Source organism: Papaver somniferum, chromosome 8 (assembly GCF_003573695.1).
Source record: "Papaver somniferum cultivar HN1 chromosome 8, ASM357369v1, whole genome shotgun sequence".
NCBI classification, from domain to species: Eukaryota; Viridiplantae; Streptophyta; class Magnoliopsida; order Ranunculales; family Papaveraceae; genus Papaver; species Papaver somniferum.
In genome coordinates, this window is record NC_039365.1 from 42,055,628 (window position 1) to 42,079,512 (window position 23,885).

At 35.4% G+C, this 23,885-nt stretch overlaps 2 protein-coding genes across 2 annotated transcripts; both read left to right on the plus strand.

Moving 5' to 3' along the window:
• The first annotated feature begins 369 nt into the window (after positions 1 to 369).
• LOC113305478 (BTB/POZ and MATH domain-containing protein 3-like) lies at positions 370 to 2,174 on the plus strand. Its single transcript, XM_026554509.1, has 6 exons — positions 370 to 637; positions 836 to 921; positions 971 to 1,073; positions 1,221 to 1,555; positions 1,690 to 1,966; positions 2,086 to 2,174. The coding sequence occupies exons 1-6, from the start codon at positions 370 to 372 to the stop codon at positions 2,172 to 2,174; spliced, it is 1,158 nt and encodes a 385-aa protein (XP_026410294.1).
• An 11,134-nt stretch (positions 2,175 to 13,308) lies between these two features.
• On the plus strand, positions 13,309 to 23,881 carry LOC113305479 (BTB/POZ and MATH domain-containing protein 3-like). Its single transcript, XM_026554510.1, has 5 exons — positions 13,309 to 13,488; positions 13,631 to 13,704; positions 22,895 to 23,243; positions 23,373 to 23,649; positions 23,781 to 23,881. Exons 1-5 carry the CDS (start codon positions 13,309 to 13,311, stop codon positions 23,879 to 23,881), a joined length of 981 nt encoding a protein of 326 aa, XP_026410295.1.
• Positions 23,882 to 23,885: the final 4 nt, after the last annotated feature.

Consider the following 23,885-nt stretch of genomic DNA (forward strand, 5'->3'; position numbering starts at 1 on the left):
TTATTAATTAATACTTTCACACGCATGCACTTCACGAGCTTGATTAACTAGATACCGACGGAAAAGTTAACGTAGAGGGGATTTTTCCTATTAGGAGTCCAAAAGGGGGTAACGTAAAATAGGCATCTTTTTTGAGGTGAAAATACAAAATCCCCCTTGAAATTATTTGGATTTTTAGTTGGGTAATCAGAATTTTCCTAGAAATCGAAGTTGTATTGTTTTCCTATAAAATTTGTAGGAGGTAACATCTACTGTAGCTCTTTTACAATTTTTCTCTTTTGTTTCACGGCCATCCTCTGTCAGTTTCAATATCAAAAGATCATCATGCCCCCTGATGCAGCAAAAAGTCCGAGAGTTTCAAAGTCGGAGATGTCTTCGTCCCAGTTGTTTTACGAGAGTGTGAAAGGTTCTCATGAGTTTAAGATAAACGGATATACTTATTCAAAGGGAACAGGGGTCGCTAAGTCCTCGAATAGTGGCAGATTTACAGTTGGTGATTATGATTGGTTTATAAGTTTTTTTGCAGGCGGCTGTGATCATGGTAGCGAGGAGTACATATCCGTGTTCATTGAGCTAGCTAGCCCTGGAGAAGTTAGCGCATCGGTTGAATTCAAACTACTGGACCAACGCCGAGAAGGTCAATTTTATAGCAAAACTACACCTCCACACACGTTTAAGGCAGGAACTGACTGGTACGTACGTGTTTTAAGATTCCTATGGTTCTTGGATTATGTTGAATCCTCTGGATGTTTCATATATATATACTAGACCAGTAATTTCGTGTTGTTTCGGCATTTAAATGCATAAACGTTTTATGCCTACACCTTGCATGCAGTGCAAATTGGCCTGGTGCAACTCATTCAAACTAATGCATATGAAGTCCACAAGTGTCCATGTCAAACTTTTGAACCAGATAGGAAAGTTAGTTGTTCTTCTTGGCACATTTAACAGCTTCTATCAATCCATTTAGGTGGACACTGTTATTAAGAAATTAGCATCCCACTCTTGCTCACTAGATTTTCCAAAGCTGGGTAACATTCTACTAATATTTGTAGAGATGGAGAATCAAAGTGGTATTCTGCACTCCCAACTTCTTATTCATCTTTTATTCAACTCCCCAATTCATCTATACATATTCGTAAAAAAACTCTATTGTGGACGACCTAGTGCATAAATGACATTTCTACATGGATTAATTTAATTTCAGGGGATATAAGAAGTATATGAAAGGCCGGAGTTCGAGACCTCAAATTATCTCAAGGATGATCGTCTTAGCATTCATGGTACAGTCAGCATAGTGCAAACTCGTTTTGAAGAGGATAAACGTTATGTTATTCATGTACCTCCATCAAATATGATTCAAAATGTCAAGGGTTTGCTGGAATCTGAGGTTGGTTCTGATGTTACTTTTCACATCGGCAGTGAAGAATTCAGAGCTCATAAGTCGATTCTTGCGGCTCGATCTCCTGTATTTAAAGCTATGTTTTTTGGACTAGTGGGCAATCCAGACATGAAAACAGTAGTTATTGAAGAGTTTGATCCCTTTGCTTTTAAGGTAGGCTTTTGACAATTTGTTATTTTGTTGTCATGCTTTAGAATCAAAAATACAGTTGAACCTATGTTTTACTTACTTCTATAATTATAAGTTTACCAGGGCCGCTAACCTTATAATCCTATGATGTGTTGCAGGCAATGTTGCTATTTTTGTACTCGGATGAACTTCCTGAAGCGCATGAACTTTCTGATTTAGATTCTGTTTGCACTTCAACTACACTCATGCAACATATGTTAGCTGCCGCTGATCGCTTTGATCTTGCTCGATTGAAACTCATGTGTGAAGCAAAATTATATGAAGATATAGCTGCAAATACAGTGGCAGACACACTGTCCCTAGCAGAACGATACCAATGCCAGGAACTGAAAACTGCTTGTCTAAACTTTGCAGCTAAACCTAAAAATTTAGGAGGTAAATGTTGTATTTAGAGTTCCGATTGAGTAGTTGGCTATTTGTATAGATTCCCAAGTGTGTTTGTTCAGTTTCGGTTAAACAATTATTTTCTTACCATTTAATTTTTTTACATGCAGAGGTTATGAAGTCTGATGGGTACTCAAATGTGGAGAAGTGGTGTCCCTCACTATTGACAGATCTGTTGAAGAAGTGCATGCGGTTATAAAAAATGAAGCTAAAACAACAACAGTAGCACCAACACTGATCTCCTAGGGCTAGTTTTTGATTGTTCTAACTTTGTGGTTAAGTAATAATTTATTATGTGATGTGGAATGTGAATCCGAGCAGGTCATGTTTTGATATCTGATAATATGACTAGTGCGGCAAGTACACTTCATTACTCAGTAAAATTACTATTGGCGTGTTTGGAACATTACGCTGTAAATACATAGTATTTGATGCATCATAGAGTGAAGGTACTTGATTTTTTTATTTTTCCTTTCTTTTAAATGGAAAGAAGGTCTTACAGTTTTGATCTCTGCCTTTGATTTTCGACCACCTCGATATGTGTCAAGTTTGATTATCAATGCTTGTTGTGTTTGATAAGGCTGTAAATAGATACAACTTATTATTTAATGGCTCGTAGGGTGGACGTACTTGAAATCGGAAGAAGGTCTTCAAATTTTGATCTCTGCCTCCCGCTTTTGAATTTTCGGCCACTTTGATTTGTATTACTAGCATATAAGATTAATTTACCAGCGAATCATCAAGCTTGCTTAGCCTCAGTTCGTACAAAATTTCATCTTACATACAGTCCCTTCTTGCTATAATTGTTTTAACTAGTAAAGTTTGTAGATACAGTGGGTCACCATATTACCAACTGCTGGTGCCTGATTTAACCGACTCAGGCTGACTAAGCTGCTCCCAAGGCGGCCCTGTATAAGTATTAAGCAGCTAACAAGTGGTCTGTTTTCCTCGGAGTTGACACAAGTGCCACTCCGGTTAACTGAGTATCTGCTCCGGATTTTTCAAGTAGAGTACGGACTGAATCTTGCATGTGATTTACGGCCTTTTCTGTGTGAGTGGCCGTTTGTGAAATTAAGCAGGCTAGCTTTAGGTAAACCGATGACTAGCTGGAAAAGTGCACTTCAGAACTTAGCAAAAAAATTGTTAACTTGTTTGCAACATTTTTACCGTTGTGCAAGAAACCGCGGATTGCATGTAGGTGTTTGATGCATTACAGAGTGGAAGAAGTTTTTTATTTTGAAATTTTATATTTTGGGCAAGTGTCTTAGGATTAGAATTACTTCGATTTTAATTTAGGTAATCAGAATTTTCCTACGAATCGAAGTTGTATCGTTTTCCTATAAAAGTAGTAGGAGGTAACATCTTTAACAAATTTTTTCTTTTGTTTCACGGCAGTTCTCTGTCAGTTTGAAAATCTAAAGATCATCATGGCCCCTAATGCAGCAAAAAGGCCGAGAGTTTCAAAGTCTGAGATGTCTTCGTCCCAATTGTTTTATGAGACTGTGCAAGGTTCTCATGAATTTAAGATAAAAGGATATTCTCATACAAAGGGAATCGGGGTTGGTAAATACAAGACTAGTGGCAAATTCACAGTTGGTGGTTATGATTGGATGATGCGTTTTTGTCCAGACGGTGATCATCAAGCTAGCGAGGAGTACATATCCATGTTCATTGAGCTAACTAGCCCTGGAGAAGTCAAGGCATCGGTTGAAATCAACCTACTGGACCAACGCCGAGATGGTCAATTTTTTAGCAAAACTACATCTCCACAAACGTTTAAAGCAGGAAACGCATGGTACGTACGTGTTTTAAGATTCCTATGGTTCTTGGATTATGTTGAACCCTCAGGCTGTTTCATATATACTAGACTGGTACGAAGCCTATTTGCATAAACGTTTTATGTCACACCTTGTATGCAGTGCAAATTGGCCTGGTGCAACTCATTCAAATGGAGTTCTGATACCATTTGGAGTCCACACGTGTCCGTGTTAAGCTTTTGAACTAGATAGGAAAGTTAGTTATTCTGCTTGGCACATTTAACAGCTTCTATCAAGCTCGCTAAGCATTTGCAGCTCCTTTTAGGTGGACACAGTTATTAAAAATTAAACAATTAGCATCCCACTACCTTGCTCACTATAGTTTCTTCCAAAGTTGCGTAACATTGTACTTCTTGTTCATCTTTTATTCAACTCCCCAATTCGTCGATACATATTCGTAAAAAACTCTGCTATTGTGGACGCCCTGATGCATAAATATTAAATGACATTTCTGCATGGGTTAATTTCAGGGGATCTAAGAAGTTTATGAAAAGGTCGGAGTTTGAGACCTCAAATTATCTCAAAGATGATCGTCTTAGCATACATGGTACAGTCAGTATAGTGCAAATTCGTTTTGAAGAGGAAAACCGTTATGTTATTACTGTACCTAGGGGTGCACATATCCTACCCTTACCCGCCAATCCTACCCTACCCGCCAGTTTTTTAACCGTATCCTATCCTATCCACTATTTGGCGGCTAGGATGACGGGTAAACATTATTTCATTCGCCAGTTAGCGGGTAGGGTGACGGATATAATCCGAAATTATCCTACCCTACCCGTCTTCAAAAATGAACGAAGGAAGACTGATGAGCAATATTAATCAGTTAGAGAATGCTTACTTCTCTATGAGGTCCCAAATTGAGCTTTCAGAAACTGATTCTTCCACACGGGCGGATATAGATTTACTAAACAAAGCACAAAATGAGAATGAGGAGCCGCTTCCAAAACAAAAAACTATGGATTATGGACCATCGCCTCGGGTCATTTTTTTATGGGCTGTGCAAGTATTCCCGCTATGATAAGCTCGAATTACGGGCTACATTGAGAAGTTCAGATCTACTTAATTCTTCAAATGTAATTTGCTCTTTGGGTTTTGATCGGGATGAGGAATACTTCGCGGCTGCTGGTGTATCAAAGAAGATCAAGATCTTTGAGTTCAATGCCCTTTTAAATGATTCAGTCGATATTCACTATCCGGTAGTTGAGATGTCAAGCAAATCTAAGCTGAGTTGCGTTTGTTGGAATAACTACATCAAGAACTATTTGGCTTCAACTGATTACGATGGTGTTGTTCAGGTGGGTCTTTCTTTTGCATTATGATGTTTATTTATGTATGTATCTATCTATCTTTTTGGTGTAACGGAGGTATTCCGAGGGTCTTAGCCCTGATAAGACTATCTGCACAGGTACAGGTTTTTATAAACCTGCACATCCGTAAGAAGTCCTCGGAGAATTTAATAATACTCAACTTGTTTGTGCCCCTGATTTGATTCGTCACCCACACAGTTATTGATGCATGTTGGTCTGACTAATTACTGTTCTAGTTACTTCATATGTTATCCTTGCTTATATGCCTATATGAGCACAAGATTATTGTCGAGCAAATATTTCTAAATATCTGTATTTTCTGGAACAGTATGAACTACTGTGTACTAATTTTAAGGTGACTTTTCACTCAACAGTAGTTTCCTTTATATTCATTTGGTTCACAATGGATGAAGTGAGTTTAGGTAAAAAGTCACCAAAACATTCATATTTGATAATCATGGAGTATATAATATAAACGGTATCCTTGTTAGTCATGCATGTTTTAATTTGATGTTTATAAACAGTATCCTTGTTGCTCTTGCATGTTCTTGTATGATGTGTATAAAGAGTTGCCTTGTTACTCTTGCATGGTTTTATTTGATGTGCGTGACGGATACAACTATGGTACGTAAATACTGGTCAAAAAAACGGTTATACCCGCCACCCTACCCTACCCGACCCGCCAGAGAATGGGTTGGGTAGGATCTTACCCGTTTAATGGCGGGTAGGGTGGCGGGTAAAAAATTTCTTAACCGCCAGTAAACGGGTAGGGTGGCGGATATATGCCATATCCTACCCACCCTACCCGTTGTGCATCCCTACCTGTACCTCAATCAGATATGATTCAAAATCTCAAGGGTTTGCTGAAATCTGAAATTGGTTCTGATATTACTTTTCAAGTTGCCGGTGAAGAATCCAGAGCTCATAAGTCGATTCTTGCGGCTCGATCTCCTGTATTTAAAGCTATGTTTTTTGGACTAGTGGGTAATCCAGACATGGAAACAATAGTTGTTGAAGAGTTAGATCCCTTTACTTTTAAGGTAGGCCTTAATTTTGACAATTCATTATTTTGTTGTCATGCTTTAGATTCAAAAATGTATAATTTATCAGTGCCTTAACTTTTACCATATAATTATATGATGTGTTGCAGGCCATGCTGCTATTTTTGTACTCGGATGAACTTCCAGAAACACATGAACTTTCTGATTCAGATTCTCCTTGCACTTCAACTACAATCATGCGACATTTATTAACTGCTGCAGATCGCTATAATCTTCCTCGATTGAGACTCATGTGTGAGGCAAAATTATATGAAGATATAGCTGCAAATAATGTGGCAGAGACACTGGCACTAGCATAACTACACCAATGCTTGGAACTAAAAACTGCATGTCTTAACTTTGCAGCTAAACCCGAAAATTTACGAGGTAATTGTTGTTTTCTGAATTCCGATAAAATAATTAGCTATTTGTATAGATTTCATAAGGAGTATCAAGTGTGTTTATTCAGTTTCGGGTTAAACGGTTATCTTCTTACCCATTAATTGTTTGACATGTAGAGGTTATGAAGTCTGATGGGTACGCAAATTTGGAGAAGTCACTAGTGACCGATCTGTTGAAGACTAGTGCAATGGTAGATTAAAAAAAAGTACCTCATTCAGACTAACATCATCAACACCAACAACGGCTTCATAGGGCTAATTTATGATTGTTCAGACTTTGTGATTACGTAATTTTTTTATGAGTTGTGGCATGTGAGAGTGATCATCCGTGAAATCAAGCAGGTTAGGTTCTGGTAAATAATAAGTTTCTCTGGTAAATATGGTAAGGGCGAAAAGTGCATTTTAATATATAATTGGTAAAATCATTACTGATGTGTGTTGGAACATTACAGTGTACAAGAACAGTGAATTATAAAGTGTAAGTATTTTTCTCTTTTAAACTGAAAGAGGGTCATATAATTTTGATCTATGCCTTCGATTTTGAATGCTCCACCACCTCGAAATATATTACTAGCATTAAGTTTAATTTAGTGGATCAGCAAATCAAGATTGCTTAGGTTGAGTTTGACGAGCTTTTGTTCGACTTCAAGGTTGTCCCTTCTTTTTTTAGCTGATGGCTTTCTTTTGTTCCATCAAAATGTTCATCAGAGTGAAACCAAGGTCGATTGGACTACAACTGCAACTTCAGTTGTAGATTTCTGATCCACTCCATAGAAGATCTTCAACATGAACAACAAGTGCAGCTAGGCTAATCATTATAGCTTTGCTGAAGTTCTAGATTTGGAGACGTTATTTGTTGGAAAACGATTAATCAAAAACACAATATATTAAAGTTTTAAAAAAAAATTATAATTTATTGTTTTCTTTTGTGAATGAAACTTTTTAGTCCCACATTGTGGAGTTTTCAATTTTTAGTAGTTTTAAGAAACTATATAAACCTTTTAGTCCCACATCGGGAGGTTTTTCTTCTTAAGTTGTATTTGTCAGTTATATAAACAAATTCACTACTTTTGTAAAATCAATGGGAAAGGGGTTGCTCTATATTTAGAGGGACTCCCAAGGGAAAAAAATATTTTATATTGTTTTCTCAAGCGTTCGAGATTTTCCTTTATGGTTTTTTCGGAGTTGCCAAGCTCAAGTTGAGCATCTACTACATATGCTAGTAGTAGGTGTATTAGGGTGTTTTATCCTGGAGATATCCGTCCTGTGAGAGCTATAGCATCACTCTTGAGTGTAGCCGGGCGTTAATGTCTTAAGGGAAACGTGTTGAACACGTGACTCACTCTGTTTTTTCCAAAGTTTTGCCTTGTTGTTGTTGCGGAGATATGGGGAGCTCATTCGTTTCATCAAATTGATCACTTCCATTATAAAGGAGCTAAGTATCAATAACTTTTGCTTATTTGATTTTTCCTTGTTTTTGATTATTGCACCCAAAAATCTTAAGACATTATTATTTGTAATAATCAAAAATGGTTGGTTGGTTTGTGAATCATGGATGTTAATTGTGGAGTGAAAAACAAAAACGAATTTTTGGTCAGCTGTAGAGTTTCGAGTTTATCTATTAAACTACAGGGAATTTCGATTAACCCTTTTGGCACAACGTAGTAGACATCCTCATAGTTACCCACGTTAAATTTCAGAATTTTTGGAGTTGTAAAAGTATTTTTTTGATATTTTACAAAACTGAGAAACGTTCCTGAAAAATTCTGATGGGAAGAATTTTGTTGTTAACTAAAGTAGTTTTTATGGGGTAACCATGAGTTTTTTTGATATGGTGGTTCAAACGAAGTTGATAAATCTAGATATTATCTTCAAAACTCATATTTTATCTGAACTAAGGTTTGTAAAATATGGTGTATTAGGTGATTGAAAATTACCGTATCCGTGGTAAGAGTATAAACGAAGTTTGTGACATGAAATTGAAAAGGAACATGGCTACCAGGCACATGTGGATGAACACAAGTCTTCCAAGGCTGACAAAGGCGAGAACATCAAACACAACTCTAAGCATAGTCTTTATAATAAAGGTATGTTTCGTAAAACTGAATCCGGCATTACTTTAATTAAGGGTGATTATTATGTTTGTAAAATTCCTGGCCATACGGCAGTAAACTGTAGACAACATAAAACCTTAATAAGTAGAAAGTTAATGCTAATTTAGTTGAAACAATTTAGAACGAGTTCATTGACATGATGTCGGAAGTTATTTTAATAACCAATGTGAGAGACTGGTGGGTGGACTCTGGAGCCACTAAGTATGTTTGTTAAAACAGAGACCTGTTCACCTCTTATCAGAGGATAAGGGATGTCGAGAAACTCTATATGAGTAACTCATCTGCGACAGAGGTTGCATAAAAGGGAAAGGTCGAGCATAAGCTCATATCTGTAATATTCTCACACTGAATGAAGTTTTCATGTTCCGAGCATATGAAAGAATCTTGTATCTTGTTCTATTGAAGATGGTAAAAGATTGAAGATCTTAATTAAATGTGGAAAACTGTTATAACTAAGGGTATTGATTTTTTAGGCAACAATTATAGGACTTAGGGTCTATATAAGTTTAAAGGAAAATCTGATGAAGTGAATATAGTTGATTCTTGTGCTTTCTTTTGTGTGTCTTTGAATTTTTTGCATGGTAGACTTGGAACCGTTAAATTATAAGTCAATACATAAACTGCCTAGCATAGGCTTCGTACCCAAATTTAGTTTGGATCTTGAACACAAAAGTGAAATGAATTTGCAATAAAATCTTTTAGCAAAAATGTTCATAGTAATTCTAATCCCTTAGAATTAATTCAGTTAGGCCTAGTTGACATGAGTTCAACCCAAAATCACTATGGTAAAAGATGGTTTATAACTTCCGTAGATTGTTGTACGAGGTACTATCTTGTATACTTGCTTAGGGATAAGGATGATTCCTTAGAAGCCTTAAGATGTATAAACTTGAAGTTGAAAACCAATTAGAAGCCTTGAACATAATAATTGTATCCTTAAGGAGATAATAATTTCCATGTTGATTAGTTCAGGATTACCTGCGGTCTTGTGGGAGGAGGCAGTCCTCTTAACTAGTATATTCTGAATATAATACCCTTAAGGATCAGATGAAACTCCATATGATTTATGGAAAGGTAGATGACCTTCTTATGAATATGTCAAAGTGTGGGGGTGTTTGACTAAGATTTTCATTCTTCTTCCTAAAAGAACTAGATAGAAACCAAAAATGTTGATTGTGTCTTCATATAAGGTATGCTGAGTATACTTCTACATATAGATTTTTGGTTGTGTGTTCTGATTTTTCATACTTTGGTGTGATTTTTCTGACTTTTTTGTGAATACTATTACATAATCTAGGGATGCTGAGTTCTTTGAACATGTTTATTCTTAAACCTGTACCTCATTAGAGATGTATTGTTGATCCCCTAGATTTATTTTCAAATAGTCATAACTTATCTTAAAGGAAGATGAAGTTAAGGTTGAGCCTAAGAGAAGTAAAACAATTAGACTTGAGACTTCTTATGAAGCCGACTTCATAACATGCCTAGCTTAGTCTAAGCCCTGGACTTGTAAAGAAGCCTTGATATCTACTGAAACCCCATTCTGGTAAGAATCTTCATTTAGTGAAATGGACTCAGTCCGTCGGAACCTGACTTCGGAGGTTTCCAGAGAGTAAGACCATGAGATGTAAATGAGTCTTTAAGAGGAAACATTAGGTATATGGAACTGTAGAAAAATATTAGGATAAGTTGGTAGCTAAAGGCTATAATCTAAAAGAAGGTGTATATTTCCTTGATTCTTATTCACATGTGACGAGATTTACTTCCGTTGAGATGCTAATTGTTATTGTTGTCATAAACAAAATAGAGATACATCAGATGGATGTTAAGACAGCTTTTCTAAAATCGTGAATTAGATAAAGAAATTTACATAGACCAACCCGAGGACTTTGTAGTGAAAGGTTATGATGACAAATTTTATAAGTTTAACAAAATTTTGTATGATTTATAAAATAAGCACGTAAACAGTGACATGGAAAATTTGATCATGTGATAATGTGTAGTGGATTTAAGTTAATGAATCTGACAAGTATATTTACAAGTAACTCGTTAAGGATGCCTGTGTGATTGTATGCTTGTATGTTGATGATATGCTTATACTTGATACAAACATAGATGTGATTAATTCCACTAAAAACATGCGCTGAATTAGACGTTGACTTGAAAGACTTAGGCCTTGTTGATGTAATCTTAGGGATGAGGATTAGAAAATAATCTAACATATGTAGTCTTAGTCATTCTCATTATTTTGAATTCGTGCTTAAGAGATACAATCAGTGTGATTGTAAGCCTGCTTGTACTCCGTACGATTATTCTTGTAGACTCAAGAACAAAGGGTAATGGAGTATCTTAACTTGAATACTCAAGAGTTATAGGATGTCTGATGAATTTAATGAACTGTAAGAGTCCAGACATTGCCTATATTGTGAGTAAATTAAGTGAATATAATTGTAGTCCAGAGCAATAGCATTCAGATGCACTGATTAGAGTATTATGGTACCTAAAATACTCTATTACCTTTTATTTGATTTATCAAAGGTATCTTGTTGTCCTTGAGGGACTTTGTGATGTAAACTGGATAGTTGACTCAGAGGAGTCTAAGTCTACGAGTGGATATGTTTCACTCTAGCATCAGGGTTTGTTTTTGGAAGATTTACAAACAAACATATATTGCTCAATTTATTATGGAATCTGAGAGTATTGAGTTAGATAAAGCACGAGAGGGGACCGAGTGTCTAAGATGCTTTTTAGAAGACATTCCTCTCTGGCATAGGACTGTGCCAGCTATATCTATACATTGTGTTAGCCAAACTATAATAGCTAAAGCTGAAAATAACTAATCTCAATCGGCGTTATTTCCATTGATTGGATAAAGTCCAAGGAGAATATCGCGCAATCTTTGACGAAATTTTTATCCCAAGAAATAGTTAGAAATGCATCGAGGGGGAAGGGGCTTAAGCTCATAAATTAAATTTGTCATGAAGGATACTCAACCTTGCTGACTGGAGATCCCAAGATCAAGGTTTCGAATGAGACAACTAATTTGTGGCGCTATCAGAGAGTTTTATTCCCTGTCCCTTCCCTATGGTGTAGACGCGATAGTGTGGCTGCATGTGAAGGATGACTTTTAAGAAGTCTTACTGAGTTCTATAGTTTCAATTTAAGATTGAAGTGGGGTGTAGCAGTAACAATCTTTATGGAAACTCACCTATCTGAATGAGGAAGTGGGCCGCTTCCTATGAGAATATGAGCTTTGATTCTCTAGAGCATTCTGAGAAACAGGATATGTCCAGGGCCAAATTGGACAAAACGGCACGAGCTTGGCAGCAATCTTGGAGATATCACCCGTGGTTGTTATCGCGAATTACATCAAATGCTAGAAGTTCAAGACATAGTTCACTGTCTCTAGCAAGTAATTCCGGTAATATCTCACTAAGCAAAGGTTCAAGACCTCATGGACACCTCTGCCTAAAATGGTATTTCCAGCGCTTTTTATGTGATTTTCGTTTTGATGGTTTTGGTATTACTGGCACTTAGGACCTAAAGGTCACTAAGGGTTCACTAGTTCATGCTTTTTCACTTTGGTGAAAGATACCTATAGTCTCACCATGTGAGAACTAAAGATGAAAGCTCTCAATACTATTATGATTTATGCAATCCATAGTATGACCTTGGGGTCAAAACACTTTTTTGTGAGGGAGAGGACGTAGAAATGACTAGTATGATTTCAACACTTGCACGATCAGTTTGTTTGGATCGTGAAGTTGGGACGTTGATTTACCAAGATCTATCTGTGTTTTCATGTTTTATTGAGTTTTCATTCATGTGGGGGATTGTTGTAAAACGATTAATAAAAAAAATAATTTTTTAAAGTTTTAATAAAAAATTATAATTTATTGTTTTCTTTTGTGAATGAAACTTTTTAGTCCCACATTGTGGAATTTCCAATTTTCAATAGTTTCAAGAAACTATATAAACCTTTTAGTCCCATAAAGGAGCTAAATATCAATAACTTTTGCTTATTTGATTTTTCCTTGTGTTTGATTATTGCACCCAACATTATTATCTATGAGAATGCATCAAACCAGATAGCTCTTTACTTGTACCAACAATCCAAATGTTAATACTAGTTTGATTAGTCTTGGGTTCAATATTTTACAATCTCATAGATGATTGATCAAATAGGGCCCACAATAGAGTAGGCTTAAATGCAGGTGTCTCGACTTTTTTTGTTACCATGCATGCACCCCATAGAAGCTCTACCCGTCTTCTTGCAGGAGATAAAAACTTCAAGCGGAAGCTACATGGACATTACATATTTTACAGAACTCTACAAAAAAATAAATTATACAATTTGTCTTTTTCTTAATTAAGGGTTGGGGATTATTGACTTGATTTCGAATGATCATATAAGAGGTTTAAAAGGAGAAGATCAACATACTTCTTGGCAGATTTTGTCTTTTTGAAATTTATTTATATTTTGGGCAAGTGTTTTAGGATTAGAATTACTTGGATTTTAAGTTAGGTAATCAGAATTTTCTTACGAATAGATTTTTTTCCCTTAGCACATTACTATTGAATTTTCTCATTAACTTTTATTATCTTTTTCTTTGTTTCACGGTCAGTTTCAATATCTGAAGTGCAGATCATCATGGCCCCTAATGCAGCAAATAGGCAGAGAGTTTCAACGTCTAATACTAAGGGTCACGAGATATCTTGGTCGCAGTTGTTTTACGAGACTGTGAAAGGTTCTCATGAGTTTAAGATAAACGGATATTCTCTAGCCAAGGGAATGGGTGTCGGTAAATACAAGACCAGTGGCAAATTCACGGTTGGTGGTCATGATTGGATGATATATTTTTATCCAGACGGTTATGTTTCGTAAAACTGGCAAGGAGCGGGTATCCTTTTACATTAATCTGGAAAGCCCTGGAGAAGTAGAAGTTAGGGCATTGTTTGAATTGAACCTACAGAACCAAAACAGAAAAGGTCAATGTCTTGGCAGTTCTAAATCTCCGGTAACATTTAAAGCAGGGAACTCAATATGGTACGTACGTGTCTTCAGATTCCTTTGCTTAATTGTGTTGATTCTGTTGGAATCTTGCAACAATTGAAGAAACGTCAGATGTATCAAACAATAATATAAAGAACAGTATCAAACAACTCTACCACGAACAAATTGATGAGGGCAGAATCACAGGTTCAACAAGCTGTCCTTAACACATTAGTTCGCGGGTATACTCTGAAGTAATGCTAAACCCCAACGTGCGAAGATGTGTCCAGGATAAGACTGCCCGATATAACTTGAGTTAGCACAACGCAAGTTACCCACTCTTGAACTCAGCAACAGGGATGGAAGCAAAACGCCGCACAAAATATAAGAAGAAGAAGAAAAGTAGACCTAGAGATAGTCGCTGCTTGTGTGTTTTTTTAAAAACAGAATTTCGAGTCATATTTATAGGATGAGATACTTGCAAATCAAGTTAGGTTTTTTTTGTTTTCTTCAAAAACAAGTAAAACTCGTAAAAGGAATAGTCGCTGCTTGTGTGTTTTTTTAAAAACAGAATTTCGAGTCATATTTATAGGATGAGATACTTGCAAATCAAGTTAGGTTTTTTTTTTTTGTTTTCTTCAAAAACAAGTAAAACTCGTAAAAGGAATTTCCCACAAATAAAACTCTTAAAAAATAATTTTGGAATTAAATTCCTAAAGAAAAAATTCTCCAAAAAGTAAATCCGAATAGGAAAGGGACTTGGTGCATGGTATACGCGTATATCGCATGGGTCAAAATATGTATTTTTGCCCACCCAAAAAGTAAATCCGAATAGGAAAGGGACTTGGTGCATGGTATACGCGTATATCGCATGGGTCAAAAAGTAAAACTCGTAAAAGGAATAGTCGCTGCTTGTGTGTTTTTTTAAAACAGAATTTCGAGTCATTTTATAGGATGAGATACTTGCAAATCAAGTTAGGTTTTTTTTTTTTTTTTTTCTTCAAAAACAAATATGTATTAAATTCCTAAAGAAAAATTCTCCAAAAAGTAAATCCGAATAGGAAAGGGACTTGGTGCATGGTATACGCGTATATCGCATGGGTCAAAAAGTAAAACTCGTAAAAGGAATAGTCGTTGCTGTGTGTGTTTTTTTAAACACAGAATTTCGAGTCATATTTATAGGATGAGATACTTGCAAATCAAGTTAGGTTTTTTTTTTTTGTTTTCTTCAAAACAAGTAAAACTCGTAAAAGGAATAGTCGTGCTTGTGTGTTTTTTAAAAACAGAATTTCGAGTCATATTTATAGGATGAGATACTTGCAAATCAGTTAGGTTTTTTTTTTTGTTTTCTTCAAAAACAAGTAAAACTCGTAAAAGGAATTTCCCACAAATAAAACTCTTAAAAATAATTTTGGAATTAAATTCCTAAAGAAAAAATTCTCCAAAAAGTAAATCCGAATAGGAAAGGGACTTGGTGCATGGTATACGCGTATATCGCATGGGTCAAAATATGTAGGTTTTTTTTTTTGTTTCTTCAAAAACAAGTAAAACTCGTAAAAGGAATTTCCCACAAATAAAACTCTTAAAAAATAATTTGGAATTAAATTCCTAAAGAAAAATTCTCCAAAAAGTAATCCGAATAGGAAAGGGACTTGGTGCATGGTATACGCGTATATCGCATGGGTCAAAATATGTATTTTTGCCCACCCAAAAAGTAAATCCGAATAGGAAAGGGACTTGGTGCATGGTATACGCGTATATCGCATGGGTCAAAAAGTAAAACTCGTAAAAGGAATAGTCGCTGCTTTGTGTTTTTTTAAAAACAGAATTTCGAGTCATATTTATAGGATGAGATACTTGCAAATCAAGTTAGGTTTTTTTTTTTTGTTTTCTTCAAAACAAAATATGTATTAAATTCCTAAAGAAAAATTCTCCAAAAAGTAAATCCGAATAGGAAAGGGACTTGGTGCATGGTATACGCGTATATCGCATGGGTCAAAAAGTAAAACTCGTAAAAGGAATAGTCGCTGCTTGTGTGTTTTTTTAAAAACAGAATTTCGAGTCATATTTATAGGATGAGATACTTGCAAATCAAGTTAGGTTTTTTTTTTTTGTTTTCTTCAAAAACAAGTAAAACTCGTAAAAGGAATTTCCCACAATAAAACTCTTAAAAATAATTTGGAATTAAATTCCTAAAGAAAAAATTCTCCAAAAAGTAAATCCGAATAGGAAAGGGACTTGGTGCATGGTAACGCGTATATCGCATGGGTCAAAAATGTAGGTTTTTTTTTTTTGTTTTCTTCAAAACAAGTAAACTCGTAAAAGGAATTTCCCACAAAAAACTCTTAAAAATAATTTTGGAATTAAATTCCTAAAGAAAAAATTCTCCAAAAAGTAAATCCGAATAGGAAGGACTTGTGTGCATGGTATACGCGTATATCGCATGGGTCAAAATATGTAGGTTTTTTTTTTTTGTTTTCTTCAAAAACAAGTAAAACTCGTAAAAGGAATTTCCCACAAATAAAACTCTTAAAAAATAATTTTGGAATTAAATTCCTAAAGAAAAAATTCTCCAAAAAGTAAATCCGAATAGGAAAGGGACTTGGTGCATGGTATACGCGTATATCGCATGGGTCAAAATATGTAGGTTTTTTTTTTTTGTTTTCTTCAAAAACAAGTAAAACTCGTAAAAGGAATTTCCCACAAATAAAACTCTTAAAAAATAATTTTGGAATTAAATTCCTAAAGAAAAAATTCTCCAAAAAGTAAATCCGAATAGGAAAGGGACTTGGTGCATGGTATACGCGTATATCGCATGGGTATGATTATATAGTGGAGCTCCTCTTTAGTTTTCCACAATGTGGGACTAAAGGTTCCACTTCATTCACCCAAAAATGAGTGAGTATCCTTAGACCCTTAGGTCATTAGATCAAACCATACCAAGACCATAAAATCTTTTTAATTAAAACTCATTTTCTCCAACAGATTCCTTTAGCTATTTTATGGGTAACTCAAGCTGTTTAGAAACTAGGATGATAGTAATTTCGCCTCTTTAGGCATTTAAATTGCATTACATGGATTCGCCTTGTATGCAGTGCAAATTGGCCTGGTGCAAAGCAGTTCGATAATCAATAAAAAAAAAGCTTCAGAACTGTTAATGCATTTGGAATAAAGTTCACGTGTTAGTTGTTCTGCTTGGGGAATCAACTTTGCTTTCTATGAAGCTGTCTAAGCATTTACCGCTCTAATTAGGTACACATGCCAGTTTTTGTTTGAATACGGTTAATAAAAAATAATTTTTTAAAGTTTTAATGAAAATTATAATTTATTATTTTTTTTTGTGAATGAAACTTATTAGTCTCGCATTGTGGAGTTTTCAATTCTTATTAGTTTCAAGAAATTATATAAACCTTTTAGTCCCACATCGGGAGGTTTTTCTTCTTAAGCTGTATTTGTCAGTTATATAAACAAATTCACTACTTTTGTAAAATCTATGGGAAAGGGGTTGTTCTATATTTAGAGGGACTCCCAAGGGAAAAAAATATTTTATATTGTTTTCTCAAGCGTTCGAGATTTTCCTTTATGGTTTTCGGAGTTGCCAAGCTCAAGTTGAGCATCTACTACATATGCTAGTAGTAGGTGTATTAGGGTGTTTTATCCTGGAGATATCCGTCCTGTGAGAGCTATAGCATCACTCTTGAGTGTATCCGGGCGTTAATGTCTTAAGGGAAACGTGTTGAACACGTGACTCACTCTGTTTTTTCCAAAGTTTTGCCTTGTTGTTGTTGCGGAGATATGGGGAGCTCATTCGTTTCATCAAATCGATCACTTCCATTATAAAGGAGCTAAGTATCAATAACTTTTGCTTATTTGATTTTTCCTTGTTTTTGATTATTGCACCCAAAAATCTTAAGACATTAGCGTTTGTAATAATCATGGATGTTAATTGTGAAGTGAAAAATAAAAAAACGAATTTTGGTCAGCTGTAGAGTTTCGAATTTATCTCCTAACCTAGAAGGAATTTCGATGAACCCTTTTGACCAAATGTAGTAGACATCTTTATAGTTACCCACATAAAATTTCGGAAATTTTGGAATTGTAAAAGTATTATTTTGATATTTTACAAAACAGAGAAACGTTTCTGAAAAAAAATTGACGAGCAGAAATTTGTTGTTAACTAAAGTAGTTTTTATGGGGTAACCATGAGTTTTTTTATATGGTGATTCAAACGAAGTTTGTAGATCTAGAAGTTATCTTTAAAACTCATATTTTATTTTCCGATTCGGAACTAAGGTTTGTGAGATGTGGTGTATTAGGTGATTGGGAAATTACCGTGTCCGTGGTCAGAGTATGAACGAAGATTGTGACAAGAAATTGAAAAGGAACATGGCTACCAGGCACATGTGGATGAACACAAGTCTTCCAAAGCTGGCAAAGGCGAGAACATCAAACACAACTCTAAGTGTAGTCTTCATAAGAAAGGTATGTTTCGTAAAACTGAATCCGGCATTACTTTAATTAAGGATGATTGTTATGTTAGTAAAATTCCTGGTCATACGGCAGTAAAGTGTAGAAAACATAAAACCTTAATAGGTATAGAGTTAATGCTAATTTACATGAAACAAATTAGAACGAGTTCATTGACATGATGTCTGAAGTTATTTTAATAACCAATGTGAGAGACTAGTGGGTGGACTCTGGAGCCACTAAGTATGTTTGTTGAAACAGAGACTTGTTCACCTCTTATCAAAGGATAAGGGATGTCGAGAAACTCTATATGAGTAACTCATCTGCGACAGAGGTTGCATAAAAGGGAAAGGTCGAGCATAAGTTCATATCTGTAATATTCTCATACTGAATGAAGTTTTCATGTTCCGAGCATATGCAAGAATATTGTATCTTGTTCTCTTGAAGATGGTAAAAAATTGAAGATCTTAATTAAATGTGGAAAAATTGTTATAACTAAGGGCAGTGATTTTTTAGGCAACAGTTATAGGACTTAGGGTCTATATAAGCTTAAGGAAAGTCTGATGAAGTGAACATAGTTGATTCTTGTGCTTTCTTTTGTGTGTCTTTGAATGTTTTGCATGGTAGACTTGGAACCGTAAAATTATAAGTCAATGTATAAAATTTCCAGCATAGGCTGCGTACCCAAATTTAGTTTGGATTTTGAACACAAAAGTGAAATCAATATGCTATAAAATATTTTAGCACATATGTTCAGAGAAATTCTAACCCCTTAGAATTAATTCAGTTAGGCCTAGTTGACATGAGTTCAACCAAAAACCGTTGTGGTAAAAGATGGTTTATAACTTCCGTAGATAATTGTACGAGGTACTATCTTGTATACTTGCTTAGGGATAAGGATGATGCCTTATAAGCCTTAAGATGTATAAACTTGAATTTGAAAGCCAATTAGAAGCCTTGAACATAATAATTGTATCCTTAAGGAGATAATAATTGCCATGTTGATTAGTTCAGGATTACCTGCGGTCTTGTGGGAGGAGGCAATCTTCTTAACTAGTATATTCTGAATAGAGTAACCTTTTAAGGATCAGATGAAACTCCATATATATGATTTATGGAAAGGTAGATGACCATCTTATGAATGCGTCAAAGTGTGGGGGTGTTTGACTAAGATTTTCATTCCTCTTCCTAAAAGAACCAGATAGAAACCAAAAATGTTGATTGTGTCTTCATATAGGGTATGCTGAGTATACTTCTACACATAGATTTTTGGTTGTGTGTCCTGATTTTTTATACTTTGGTGTGATTTTTATGACTTTGTTGTGAATACTATTACATAATCTAGGGATGTTGAGTTCTTTGAACATGTTTATTGTTAAACATGTACCTCATTAGAGATGTGTTGTTGATCCCCAAGATTTATTTTCAAATAGTCAGAACTTATCTTAAAGGAAGATGAAGTTAAGGTTGAGCCTAAGAGAAGTAAAACAATTAGACTTGAGACTTCTGATGAAGCCGACTTCATAACATGCCTAGCTTAGTCTAAGCCCCGGACTTGTAAAGAAGCCTTGATATCTACTGAAACCCCATTCTGGTAAGAAGCTTCATTTAGTGAAATGGATTCAGTCTGTCGGAACCTGACTTGGGAGCTTGCTAGTTTACCTCCAGGGAGTAAGACCATGAGATGTAAATGAGTCTTTAAGAGGAAACGTTAGGTATATGGTACTGTGAAAAAAATATTAGGCTAATTTGGTAGCTAAAGGCTATAAACTTAAAGAAGATGTATATTTCCTTGATTCTTATTCACCTGTGACGAGATTTACTTCCGTTGAGATGCTAATTGTTATTGTTGTCATAAACAAATTAGAGATACATCAGATGGATGTTACGACAACTTTTCTAAAACCGTGAATTAGATAAAGAAATTTACGTACACCAACCTGAGGACTTTGTAGTGAAAGGTTATGAAGACAAAATTTGTAAGTTGAACAAATCTTTGTATGGTTCATAAAATAAGCACGTAAACAATGACATGGAAAATTTGATCATGTGATAATGTGTAGTGGATTTAAGTTAATAAATCTGACAAGTATATTTACAAGTAACTTGTTAAGGATGCCTCTGTGATTGTATGCTTGTATGTTGATATGCTTATACTTGATACAAACATAGATGTGATTAATTCCACTAAAAACATGTACTGAATGAGAACGTTGACTTGGAAGACTTAGGCCCTTTTGATGTAATCTTAGGGATGAGGATTAGAAGATAATCAAACATTTATAGTCTTAGTCATTCTCATTATGTTGAATTTGTGCTTATGAGATACAATTAGTATGATTGTAAGCCTGCATGTACTCCATACGATTCTTCTTGTAGACTCGATAAAAATAAGGGTAATGGAGTATCTTAACTTGAATACTCAAGAGTTATAGGATGTCTGATGAATTTAATGAACTGTAAGAGTCCAGACGTTGCCTATATTGTGAGTAAGTTAAGTAGATATAATTGTAGTCCAGAGCAATAGCATTCAGATGCATTGAGTAGAGTATTATGGTACCTAAAATACTCTATTACCTTTTATTTGATTTATGAAAGGTATCTTGATGTCCTTGAGGGACTTTGTGATGCAAACTGGATAATTGACTCAGAGGAGTCTAAGTCTACGAGTGGATATGTTTTCACTCTAGCATGAGGGTTTGTTTTTGGAAGATTTCCAAACAAATATATATTGCTCAATTCATTATGGAATCTGAGAGTATTGAGTTATATAAAGCACGAGAGGGGGTCGAGTGCCTAAGATGCTTTTTAGAAGACATTCCTCTCTGGCATAGGCATGTTCCAGCTATATCTATACATTGTGTTAGCCAAGCTATGATAGCTAAGGCTGAAAATAACTAATCTCAATCGGCGTTATTTCCATTGATTGGATAAAGTCCAAGGAGAATATCCCGCAACCTTTGACGAAAGGTTTAGCCAAAGAGATAGTTGGAAATGCATCGAGGGGGAAGGGGCTTAAGCTCATAAATTAAACTTTCCATGAAGGATACTCAACATTGCTGACTGGAGATCCCAAGATCAAGGTTTCGAATGAGACAACTAATTTGTGGCGGGTAAAGGTAAACACTATCAGAGAATTTCATTCTCTGTTCCTTCCCTATGGTGTAGACGTGACAGTGTGACTTCATGTGAAGGATGACTTTTAAGAAAGTCTTAATGAGTTCTATAGTTTCAATTTAAGATTGAAGTGGGGTGTCGCAGTAACACTCTTTATGGAAACTCACCTATCTGAATGAGGAAGTGGGGTCGCTTCCTATGAGAATATGAGCTTTGATTCTCTAGAGAATTCTGAGAAACAGGATATGTCCAGGTCCAAATTGGACAAAACGGCACGAGCTTGGCAGCACCCTTGGAGATATCATCCGTGGTTGTTATCGCGAATTACATCAAACGCTAGAAGTTCAAGACATAGTTCCTTGTCTCTAGCAAGTAATTCCGGTAAATATCACTAAGCAAAGGTTCAAGACCTAATGGACACCTCTGCCTAAAATGGTATTTCCTGCGCTTTTTTGTATGATTTTCGTTTTTTATGGTTTTGGTATTACTAGAACTTAGGACCTAAGGGTCACTAAGGGTTCACTAGTTCATGCTTTTTTACTTTTGTGAAAGATACCTTTAGTCTCTCCATGTGCGAACTAAAGATGAAAGCTCTCTATGTTATTATGATTTGTGCAATCCATATATAGTATGACCCTAGCTCTCTATGCTATCATGATTTGTGCAATCCATATATAGTATGACCCTGGGGTCAACACACTTTTGTGTGAGGGAGAGGACGTAGAAATGACTAGTATGATTTCAACACTTGCACGATCAGTCTTTTTGGGTCGTGACATTGGGAAGTTGATTTACCAAGATCTATCTGTGTTTTTATGTTTTATTGAGTTTTCATTCATGTGGGGGATTGTTGGAAAAAGGTTAATAAAAAATGATTTTTTAAAGTTTTAATAAAAATTATAATTTATTGTTTTCTTTTGTGAATGAAATTTATTAGTCCCACATTATGGAGTTTCCAATTCTTAGTAGTTTCAAGAAATTATATAAACCTTTTAGTCCCACATAGGGGAGTTTTTCTTCTTAAGTTGTATTTGTCAATTATATAAACAAATTCACTACTTTTGTAAAATATATGGGAAAGGAGTTTCTCTATATTTAGAGGGCCCTCCAAGGGAAAAAATATTTTATATTGTTTTCTCAAGCGTTCGAGATTTTTCTTTATGGTTTTTTCGGAGTTGCCAAGCTCAAGTTGAGCATCTACGACATATGCTAGTAGCAGGTGTATTAGGGTGTTTTATCCTGGAGATATCCATCCTGTGAGGGGTATAGCATCACTCTTGCGTGTAGCCGGGCGCTAATGTCTTAAGGCCAACGTGTTGAACATGTGACTCACTCTGTTTTTTCAAAGTTTTGCCTTATTGTTGTTGCGGAGATATGGGGAGCTCGTCCGTTTCATCAAATCGATCACTTCCATTATAAAGGAGGTAAGTATCAATAACTTTTGCTTATTTGTTTTTTCCTTGTTTTTGATTATTGCACCCAACAGTTCAGTTGGGTATTATTGTACTAATATTAATAGAAAAGGAGAATCAAACTTTATATTCTGTACTCCTAGCTTCTTCTTACTTTTCATTCTACTCCACAATTCATTAAAAACTCTTCTATTCAGGGCGGCCTAGTGCATAAATGACGTTTCTATACGGATTAATATCATTTTCAGGGGATTTGCGCAGTATATGAAAAGGTCGGAGTTGGAGGCCTCAGATTATCTCAAGGATGATTGTTTTATAATTCATTGTACAGTCGGAATAGTGCAAACTCGTGTTGAAGAAAGGAAACATTATGTTACTCCTGTACCGGCATCAGATGTGGCTCAGAATCTCAAGGGTTTGTTGCAATCTGAAATTGGTTCTGATATTACTTTTCAGGTTGGCAATGAAGAATTCAGAGCCCATAAGTCAATTCTTGCAGCTCGGTCTCCCGTATTTAGAGCTCATTTTTTTGGATTAGTGGGTAATCCAGACAAGGAAGCGGTAGTCATTGAAGAGTTTAAACCTTTTGTCTTCAAGGTAAGGCTTTCGAGAATTCATTGTTTTCTTTTCATGCTTTGGACTAAAAAATATAATATTTTTTGTGTTTTACCTCCATGTATAAATTTACTGAGTACCGCTACCTTATAATTATATAATGTGTTGCAGGCCATGTTGTTATTTTTGTACTCAGATGAACTTCCTGAAACACATGAACTTTCTGACTCAGATTCTCCTTGCACTTCAACTACTATCATGCAACATATGTTAGCTGCAGCAAATCACTATAATCTTGCTCGATTGAAACTCATGTGTGAGGCAAAATTATGTGAAGGTATAACTGCAGGTACTGTGGCAGATACACTGGCATTAGCAGAACGACACCAATGCCTGCAACTAAAAACTGTCTGTCTAAAGTTTGCAGCTAAACCCGAAAATATAGGAGGTAAATGTTGTATTTAGAGCTCTGATAAAGTAGTTGGACATTTGTATATATTTCATGAGGAATACCAAATGTGTCTGTTAAGTTTCGCGTTAAACAACTATTTTCTTACCCGTTAAATGTTTTACATGCAGAGGTTATCAAGTCTGATGGGTATGCTTATTTGGAGAAGTGGTCTCCTTCACTACTGACAGATCTGTTGATGACTAATGCAGTGGTAGATAAAAAGAAATGAATGT

What these genes read in the sequence shown, in the direction of transcription:
- LOC113305478 (XM_026554509.1), top strand. Translation starts at nt 370, where the DNA reads ATGTCTTCGTCCCAGTTGTTTTACGAGAGTGTGAAAGGTTCTCATGAG. An exon ending in ACTGGACCAACGCCGAGAAG is followed by an intron (nt 638 to 835) that starts GTCAATTTTATA and finishes CCTTGCATGCAG; the next exon opens with TGCAAATTGGCCTGGTGCAA. An exon ending in TAAACCTAAAAATTTAGGAG is followed by an intron (nt 1,967 to 2,085) that starts GTAAATGTTGTA and finishes TTTTACATGCAG; the next exon opens with AGGTTATGAAGTCTGATGGG.
- LOC113305479 (XM_026554510.1), top strand. Translation starts at nt 13,309, where the DNA reads ATGGCCCCTAATGCAGCAAATAGGCAGAGAGTTTCAACGTCTAATACT. An exon ending in AGACCAGTGGCAAATTCACG is followed by an intron (nt 13,489 to 13,630) that starts GTTGGTGGTCAT and finishes TTGAACCTACAG; the next exon opens with AACCAAAACAGAAAAGGTCA. An exon ending in TTAAACCTTTTGTCTTCAAG is followed by an intron (nt 23,244 to 23,372) that starts GTAAGGCTTTCG and finishes AATGTGTTGCAG; the next exon opens with GCCATGTTGTTATTTTTGTA.